The following is a 10,156-nucleotide window of genomic DNA, read 5'->3' as shown; positions in this document are numbered from 1 at the left end:
CTCCAGGCGGAAAGAATGGAGATTTCTTAGTGCATAGGTGTAATTAATGAGATTGCTCAGGGAAGGGGTAAAGAAGAGACAAGGGCCTAGAATGGATTCCAGAATCACTACTTTGAAGGGTTGACCGAAGGAAGAAAGGGCACGTAAACTGAAAGAGATTGTTAATAGAGGAAGGAGGGAGCTCTGAGAAAATGCTATTCCACAGATCAAGGGAGAAGGTGTTTCAGGGAAAGTTGTTCAGGCAGAGAGGTCAGATAAATGTGAAGGCTAACATGGCATTTGGACTGATCAATTCTAATACCACTGGAGACTTGAGTCAAACGAGCAAGTGGCTATGGAGGATAGGCTCTTGGGTTGACGCTAACTCACAAATGTTAATGTATTTACAATTCAAAATGGAAAAGAATAGCTGAATGCTAAAGTAAGAGGATTTCTAAGAGAAGGCGTCAACAACATAAAATGCCACGGAGTGGTCAAAGATGTAAAAACTCAGGAAATGATAAGGATTTTAGCATTTAGCTCATTGGTAACTGATAAATAGAAACCAGATTTGATATTAAGAAGGGAGCAAAAGATAAGTGGGAATTTGGATTTCTCTTAAAGATACAAAGTCAAGGAAAAGTGTGTATATTTTGCAAGTGGAGGGGGAACCTGATGTGTTTGCCAGGAAAAGAAAAGGAGAAGGTTGATTTTCACCTGTGAGGGTCAGTGTCATTCTCTGTTCATACCACCTTTTTCAGAAACTCAGTCCAGCAGCATTTCTTCATTTCTGGCTCTGTAAGGACAGGGACTTCCAGGGCCCTCTTTCTGAGCCCGGAGGCCCTCCATCCATGATGCACACACCCTTTTATCAACTGCAACTGAGTCATCTTGATGCAATAGCTGTCTGTGTGGTGATGTAATTTTTAAGGAGGTTTGTAACAAAGAGGCCCTTGATTAGAAACGCCGTGCCTTGTGTTGGAGTTGGCCAGGGGACTGGAGTTTAAGCCTTTGCTGTTAACACTTGACCTTGGACAAGTGACTTAACCTTGCGAGTGTCCTTCCTCACTGGGATATGATCCACTTGTGCTGCCGCCTCACAAAGACATTTGAGCGTGGAATGGGCTGCAGACTGAGGAAACTTGTGAATGGTGCGTTTGTATAAGAGCCATAAATAAGGTAGTGTTACCATAATGTTTCTGTAGAAGAGCACGCAGTGTGGCCATTTTGAGTTCATTGCCTTTTTCTAGAGATTTAATTATTATCAGGCCCAAACCTAGCTTTTGACCTGTTCTGTATCTGTGTCTCACAGTTCTCAGTGTTCAGGAACTCTGGAGAAGATACAGAGAGGACACATAATTATGGTTTAAAGTGATGGGAGAAGGGCAGACTGAAATTTTGGGAAATGGCACTTAGCTTTTAACTGACAGTTCATTGAACTTGAAGGGGATTTAGTCATGTTTCTCAGGAGTGTAAGACATTATACCAAAAGGGGTAACTAGCTCTTTGCCATCTCCAAAGAATAAACTCTTTGAGAAACACACTTAAATTGCAGTGTGAGTGGTTGTTAGATATAAGAGGAAATATTTAGTCTGTTAAAAAATAGTTCCTACTAAACTCCTGGAGTACCAGGACGTAGGAGGTTGTAAATCCTTCCTCTGGGGGTGTCAGTAGACTACTCTGGTGGGATTTTAAAATAGCATAAGATTTATTGGTTTGCTGTGGTTTAGACAGATTATGTTAAAGATAAGGGAGGAGATAAAGCCAATGACCTTTAACCTGTTCACTACCTTAAAACGTGGTTCCTAAAGTTAACTGTGTGCACTGTGCTCTGCCATGTTTGTTTTCCAAGTGAAGCATCAGCATGTTTGTGTTTTCAGTTTCATTAAATTAGTTTCTCTTTTTTTTTTTTTCCTTTCAGAGAGCATTAGGTAATCAAAAGTCCACAGTAGTTGAATTCAGCAATAAAGATGCCTCTGAAATTAACAGTGAGCAAGATAAAGAAAATTCCTTAATCAAAAGTGAACCAAGAAGAATTAAAATATTTGATGGAGGGCAAGTACAAATCTTACTTCTTAAATGTACATTTAAACTTACTTTTAAATGTACATTTGCTTTCATGTGAATGAAGACTTATCAGTGCCAATTTTACATAAATATTGGAAGGTATCTCAGCTTATTAATGGAATCTTCATGGCAAAATATATATTTAGTATTATGTTAAATAATTCCATTTTGTTCAAGGAAACAATCACTATTTAGGAAATATTGTAGGTCCTAGGAAGTGGCTAAGAACGTTTTCGGAGTGAACCTTGGGGTTCACATTCATTAATAATAATAAATGACTTGGAAAACCTGCTCTAAAAGAGATGAACTAACTCATTGCCTGTTTGAAGTCTGTATGTATTTGGTTATGAGAAAACAAAATGTAGAAGCCAATGGTAGTTATCGTGAAGCTCAGAAATATTTCAGTATTTATAGTTGTTGTGATTGAATTTGACAATAAAGAAAACGTTTAAACCCAGTGATTTAAAAGAGGAAATATTTTTAAATTAAATCTAGTGTTGAATAAGGTTGTTTGGCTAGAATTAGCTATTAGAATATTAAGTGTTGATGTGAAAAGCTAGAATATTCTGTTACTTGTACATGCATAAAATTTATATGATTGAGTCTAAAAATTGTGCCTTGTTTTATTTTTTAGGTTGAATTTTAATCATTATTATTTTCTCAGAGACATAGTATCCAATTTCCCTATTCATTTTTCTTTCTTTAAATTAGATATAAATCAAATGAAGAGTATGTATATGTCCGAGGCAGGGGAAGAGGAAAGTACATTTGTGAAGAATGTGGAATACGTTGTAAGAAACCTAGTATGTTAAAGAAACACATACGAACCCACACAGATGTCCGCCCCTACCACTGCACTTACTGTAACTTCTCCTTTAAGACGAAAGGTATGAGATGACATTGCTTCATGGTCCTTTTTATATGCATTGAGTTAGTAGCACTAAGACTCAACTTTACATATTCTTTGACCAAGGATGCAGTAGCTTAAATAGACTTATATAAATTATATCTTGTCAACACGGTAGCCTTTTTTCTTTATGTTTCTGGACCTCTTGGAAAAAAACAGTTTTTAATTACATGCTTTTAGAATATATGTAATAAATATAACTTTTTAGGAGTAACTGCCTTTTAAAAATTGTACTCCCAGTACAGTCACATGACATGATGACTAAGACATTTTCAGAAATACTTAATTTGAGGCTAAAGAGGAAAAATGAATTTTTGTGATTACTTAGCTGTTAAAAGATTGAAAAAAATGTAAATAATAACTGCAGTAAACTTATGATTACATTCATGTTCTAGTATCTAATTTTAGGCATGCAGCCGTTTCTTTTTCTTTTTCATTTCTTTAACCCAAATTCTGTTGAATTTCATCTTTAAAAATTTTCTAGCTTTTACACTGTTTAATGTTTATAGAACTCAGAACTAGTCATTAAAATTATATTTAGCACTCTTTCTGTATTCTTTATACAGGATGTAGCAAAAGTAGGTTTACATTTGTAAGTGAAACAGTTTATTTTTATATTGTTATTTATTAATTATTGTATTATTTTTATATGAACAACTGTATATCTACTTTTACCCCACCCTGTACGTTACTTAAATTATAAGCTTTTACTATAGTGAAGTTAATTTTACTCTCTACAAATATTCTGTTGCATATAACGAATGCACTACTATAAAATGTTTACTTTCTCCATTGGGCCCCTTGTTCATGAATCGTTATATGAAAATTTGTTACTTGAAATTTTAATTTCATGGAACACCCTTTAAAAAGTAAAATTCTTGCCCTGGCCGGTTTGGCTCAGTGATTAGAGTGTCGGCCTGCAGTCCAGAGACACCCAGGTTTGGTTCCCGCTAAGGGCACGTAAGGGTTGCAGTTTGTCCCCGGCCCTGGTTGGGTCATGCGGGAGGCAGCCACTTGATGTGTCTCTTTTACGTCGATGTTTCTCTCTCTCTCTCGCTCTCTCTCTCTCTCTCTCTCTCTTTCTCTTTCTCTCTCTCTCTCTCTCGTCCTCTCTCCCTCCCACTCTGTCTGAACAAAAAATGGAAAAATGTCCTCAGGTGAAGATTAAAAAAAAAAAGAATCGTAAGAATCTTTCTAAAACAATATAATTATAAAATTATGTCTGAAAGGATTATATCTGTAAAAAATATTTAATTGATAATTTTTTACAGAATCTATTGTTATCTTTTTTGAGTTAGCATTTGCTTTGCCTTTTTATTGTCTTTGCAGCTTTTGTCTTAAAGATTGGTCAACTCTTTAGCAAATTTTTTACATTGTTTGTCTAGTATCTATTGGCATTTAAAGAGAATTATGTAGTATCTAAGTAGCTTCAAAGTAGTTCTTTTTAAATGCCAATAGCATCTGAAATAAGAATGATTAAAAACAAAACTGTTCTTCAGATAGCCTTGAACATTTCTAAAAAGGTTCAAGAAATCATGAGGAGTTGGGGGAAATAGTAATTCTGTAGTCCTTTGATTGTGCTATAGAACCTGTTTCCGGAAGTGGAGGGTGAATTTCAGGATGATTTTTTTGGTCTTGTGGGAAGGCTTTGATAGGATAAAGTGCCTTGATCTTTAACCTAATTTCTTGCCTTTTTTTTTTTTTTTAACTGGTTTTAATTCTGTGATTAAGAAACATCTATCAATTTCTGTTATGAGGCCAGAACAATAATAATAAGTCAATGTAACTAATAAAAGATTACCAAGTACTGAATGATGTTACAAATAAAGAGAATCAAGCTAAATATGAAGTGGGTGTTACTCAATAGAAGGAGGGAAAGGAATCAGGATATTTTAAAAATTATGTTCATAAAATAAGGGCAAGAAAGGAAGGAAAACTTAGATGTGGAAAACCAAATGAGACTATAGAGATTTCTTGGCAAAGAAGAATATTATGGATCACCAAGTATTAATCTTAGTGAAATAACTCAATACAACATCTTGTAAAATTTTAGATGAATGTTTGTTCAATGATGGACAGAGCATAATGACCTCTGAAAAGTGATCCATTGTATGTTTTCATGTCATTTCTCTAATAAGCTGCATAACTGAATTCACATTAAATTTTTTGTTTTGTCAGCTAATTCATAGGAATTGTATAATAAAGTGATTAAGAAAGAAAATCTTAGAAATTCAGTATTTTTTTGTTCTTGGCATGATAGTCAGCTTCCCCTGTAGCAGTCTAGCTTTTGTAAATATGTGTAGAAAAGATTCCATACCACCTTTTAAAGATAACTAAATAATAATAGACTTGTTTTATGTTAGGCTATAGATTTTGCTCTACTCTCATTTATTTTGTTTACCTAGCCAGTTCAACTCTACTTCTTATTGAATGTGTCTGGTTATTAAGCGAAAGTAATCGTGATATAATGGCAATATATATATATATATATATATATATATATATATATATGAGCAAAGATAGCAAAATACTATCAAGGGAATGATCTGTAGAACTAGCAATTGATGCTTCTGATGGTAATAATTATACTTCTGTACTTCATCATTTGTGCTCTTAATTTATTTTATGAGTACATTTTCAAAATAATTGATTTGTTTTCGCCATTCTGCTTTAAAGGTCAGTCAACGGGAAATATACAGTGAACTTGCATCTCTGTAGGATTTAGTCCCATTTACATCATAGAAAGCTAGACTCTATTTGTAGTTATAGGAACCCAGAAACAAAATCTCTTACGCTTTCTAGAGGGTTTAGATTAATGTTTATTAAATCTGTTAAAAATTTTATCTATCAAATTAATGCGCAAAGTTTATAGCATTGCTAGTGGATATTTGCATTTTAATATGCATATTTAAATGCAAATTGTTTTGTTTACTTTAAATTATTTAAGAAGTTGTTTAACAGTAATAGCTCAGGTTACGAGAAAACTTGCTTATTAAAAACTTATATTCCCAAATATACCTAGTTACAATTAATCATTAACTTTTTTAGAAAGGAAATAACCTTTGGCTTTCTATTTAAAGAACAAAAGCATTTTGAAAGGAAATTATTAGTGCATCTTGTATTTGAGTAATATTATTATCATAGTAGAAAGTGTTTTGACTTATAAGTAGAAATATCAGCCAATTAACATGGCCCAACCATTTTTTTTATAACTTTTTAATGTGAAAATTCTAAAGCATACAGAAAAGTAGAAATCTGTATCATAAACACTGACATACTCATCATTTAAAAATATTAATTGATATTTTTCCATTATTTGCTTTATATTTTATTTTTAAGTGTATTTAAAGTAAATGTCAGACATGGTCAAGCTTTTTTTAAGCCATGTGTTATCTCTAGAATCATAGAGGGCAGGTTTGATGAATCCTAGACATTATCTGGCCCCGGCAACCTCTTACACTTTAACCCCTGCAGCACTAAGCTGTGGGATGCTATGCATACTGTCTAGTGCAAGAATTGGCCTGAACGAGTGTGACCAGTTCCATGGGCTAAGTGCATTTTTAGTTTAATCGAGGCTCTATAAATATAACAGTTTTGCAGGTTCTTCAACTACAGCAAGCCCAAAATCTAGACCACTGATTCAGTCATTTTTAGCTCTTCTAAAAACTTATTCTCAAATACTAATTTGCCCTACTCCCCAAACTCAGTATTTAAATTTTTTTATTTTCTCAAAGGAGATGATTTTCTCCTGTCGGCAGTTTTGTGTGTGTGTGTGTGTGTGGCATTCTGCTTGGTATCCCCAGAGGAATCTAAGCTCCCCCCTGAATTCATGATCACTCAGGGCAAGCATGCCCAGTGGCTCCTGCTTACCCTGGTTCTACTTATAGGGGTCCATACACCAGCTGCCAGAGGAAACACCTTTAGAGATACTGCTGTGAAACCTGTAGTCAGTGTGGTGAAGTGAAATCAATGCAGGGCATTCTTTCTTACGTGCCAAACACGCAGAATGACTGTTTATAATGTAACAGAAACCAAATACAGTTTTTGATAGTCAAACTTGAAATTGAAAAAGGCTCATTCCCAGGTACCAGAAAGAAAAAAGAAACTCCCAGATAGCATGATGAACAGATACAAAAAAAAAAAAAAGCCCATAGGGACATCAAAACCAGGTATATGCCTTCAGACTTGGGGTGTTAATGCTGATGCCGAAGGGTGTACAAGACCTCTAAAATAAGCCTGGCTGTCCTGTCCAATGACTTTGGACCATGCGGGAGAAAAGCTACTTGCTGAAAATCAAAACCCTATACTTATGCAATGTAAAAATCCAAACCAAACCTGTGGTCCAGAATCAGTGGTATGAAATCATTAAAGTCCCAGGCAGAAGCAATTGGAAAATTGATCCAAAGTAGACATTGTCTAAGTAGAGGAGTTAGATTTGAAAAAGAGAAACTATTACTAACAAATAGCAAGGTTTCTACAACATAGAAATATTTTTCTTTTTCCAAATTTTAGTCATTGGAATTGTATAACCACAGCCTGTACTTTCACTTGAAATAGGAATGAAATTTGCCAGTGTTGACAAATGCAATAGCAAAATAATACTATGTAAGCTTAGTAAACATTCTTTTCCCTTAAGGAAATCTGACAAAACACATGAAGTCCAAGACACATAGCAAGAAATGTGTGGATTTAGGCGTCTCAGTAGGTTTAATAGATGAACAAGATACAGAAGAATCAGGTAAGGCTTTATTCCATATTTTTCATAAATGCTATTTATAATGTACTATTAAAAAAATTTTTTTTTGCATCCATATCCTTCTTTCCATTCCCACTCATACTGCTTGGTTTCTATTGTCATTACCTTTTATTTATACTATTTGATAGACTCCTCAGTTTGCTCATCTCTAATTTGTCTTCCTTCCTACCCACCTGTCCCATTGATGTTAAATTAATCTTTCTGAAGCATGTGTCTGATCAAACTACTCTCTGCTCCAAGTCTTTATTGCTTTCCGTTTGCCTACCAGATGAAATATGAGCCACTTGACTTCACATCCTCAAAGTCCTTCTTCCCCCTTATTTCTCCTTTCTTTCTTACCCATGCTAATGCCTGTATTTCTGCTTACTGACATTGCCCCAGCTCTCTACTTGTACAGCCCTCCCTGCACCCCGCACACTCCCCATGCAGACCTGGCTCCCGTCTGCCTTGGTGGAAGTCTTACTCTCCTTCAAGATCTACTCATGTCCACTGCTGTCATGAAGCCTTCTCTGATTTTTCCCTTCCCACGCTACTTGTGGGAAGCATTTTTTCCCTTCTCTGAACTCCTACAGTGTTTTAGTTTTCCATCTGAAAGTATTAATCCTTTTCTGCCTTATTTCGTGATGATTTACATGCTTACCTTACCTCTCCACTGAGACTCTTGAGCACATCAGGACAGAACCAATGACTGAATAACCCTTGCTTCACACAGCTGTTAGCTGAGTCCCTGGCGCTTAGTAGCTGCTCTGGAAATATTTGTGGAATAAAACATCTGCTTGCTTCCAAAGTGTTTGTTATTTTGAAAAAGTCAATCAGTAATCAGTTGTTTTCTTAACAGTGTTACCTCAACAAATAAAATTATTTATCTTTAATCAATTTTGAGGAAAAGTAAACCTGTTCATCTGTTCTGACCCAGAGAACAGAATTATCCTTTAAGACTTTTTTTAACCCAAGAATTTATCAACAAAAGTTAAAGAAAATGTTGTCTTACTGGTTTTTCAAAAAATGCCCTAAATTAAACATTTACCTGTTTGCTTGTTTTATTTAATATGCATTAGTTTGATGTAGAGAAAATTTCCAAAGAGGAAAAGGTGAGGACATCATTTAAAATACAAGTAAAAAACCAAATGCATCTAATTCAACTTGACAACCAGTAAAACACTAAATGAATCAGCCTGAATTTATTTCTAAATATGCTAGAAAAGTGACTCTCATCTTAAGTGGTACAGTTGATATGATTTATTATTAAGCATGGAAAAGGACTGTCTTAACCCTTTTGGGGGAATAAACTGATGTATTCTTAATAGAAGAAAACTATAATCATAAAAAATTTAGGACAATAAGGAGATATTTGATGGTTTCTATGTAATTTGATGCTTTGATACATATTGAGGATGACAAAATTAGGATTTAAAAATACCTACCCCATTAACGTGTGACTTTTTTGACCTAGGAACATATTTACTAAAAGCTCATTCACCCTAGCCCCTCAGCACCCCCAGTTTTACTGAAATATAACTGACATATATCACTATTATAAGGTTAAAGTATATAGCACAGTGGTATAACACATATATATTATGAAATAATCACCACAATAAGTTTAGTTAGCATTCATCCTTTCTTGTAGATACAATAAAAAGAGAAAGCAATGAAAAAAATGTTTTCCCTTGTGATGAGAACGCTTAGGATTTAGTCTCTTGAACATCTTTCGCAGATGCTTTATATAGCACTGTTAACTCTAGTCATCATGCCATGCATGACGTCCCCAGTACTTACCTTGTAATAGGGACTTCATACCTTGTGACCTTCCTTCTCCAGTCTTCTGCCCTCACCCCGTGCCTCTGGTCACACAATTCTGACCTCTCTTTCTATGGGTTGTTTTTTGTTGGCGGGGGGGCATTTTTAGATTCACATAAAAATTGCTAGGAATTTAATTGTGTGTCAGTGTCTCTATTATGTTGAGCAAGTCAGGCGTAAAAAGCTAAGAAAAATGAGTAATAGTTTCAGCTAGTGTATTTATTACCTTCAGACTGGAAAAGGCATAAAGTAGAAGTTGCCATGTGAAATACAGATTCTGGAAGTGTGTAAATGTAAAAGGTATTATTATTGTAATATACACTCTTACATGTTTCACTTTTCAAGAAGAGGGATCTTATAAAATATTAACAAACATGTGTAGAGTCTTCTAAAGAAGGCAGTATTTATATCCCAAATTTGTGCAGGAGAATTAAGCATGTTTCCATTCATTATCATTCATTGTGTAGATTGGCTGGTGGTGGACTCCTGTCTCTTCCTTGTTGGTGTCTGCATTTCCCACCGCAGTCAGTCCAGGAGCACTTGATGCACAGCTTTGATTAGAACACAGATTCCCTCTTCAGATTAGATCTGATAAAACTGGGTAGTTTTACATGTTTTTCTCACAGTTTAATTTTTTTACATTATTG

At 34.8% G+C, this 10,156-nt stretch overlaps 1 protein-coding gene across 1 annotated transcript in view; it reads left to right on the top strand.

Annotated features, from left to right (window-relative positions):
* The window catches only part of HIVEP1 (HIVEP zinc finger 1), a 150,134-nt gene that overhangs the window by 119,505 nt on the left and 20,473 nt on the right, over positions 1 to 10,156 (top strand). The window contains exons 5-7 of the mRNA XM_036256173.1: positions 1,901 to 2,034; positions 2,758 to 2,933; positions 7,590 to 7,691. Coding sequence (XP_036112066.1) covers positions 1,901 to 2,034; positions 2,758 to 2,933; positions 7,590 to 7,691 — 412 coding nt within the window. The remainder of the gene's footprint in view (positions 1 to 1,900; positions 2,035 to 2,757; positions 2,934 to 7,589; positions 7,692 to 10,156) is intronic.

The sequence above is a fragment of the Molossus molossus genome, unplaced genomic scaffold (genome assembly GCF_014108415.1).
Source record: "Molossus molossus isolate mMolMol1 unplaced genomic scaffold, mMolMol1.p scaffold_m16_p_12, whole genome shotgun sequence".
Lineage (NCBI taxonomy): Eukaryota > Metazoa > Chordata > Mammalia > Chiroptera > Molossidae > Molossus > Molossus molossus.
The sequence above is the reverse complement of the archived record's forward strand: the minus strand, read 5'-3'. Positions and strand labels throughout refer to the sequence as shown.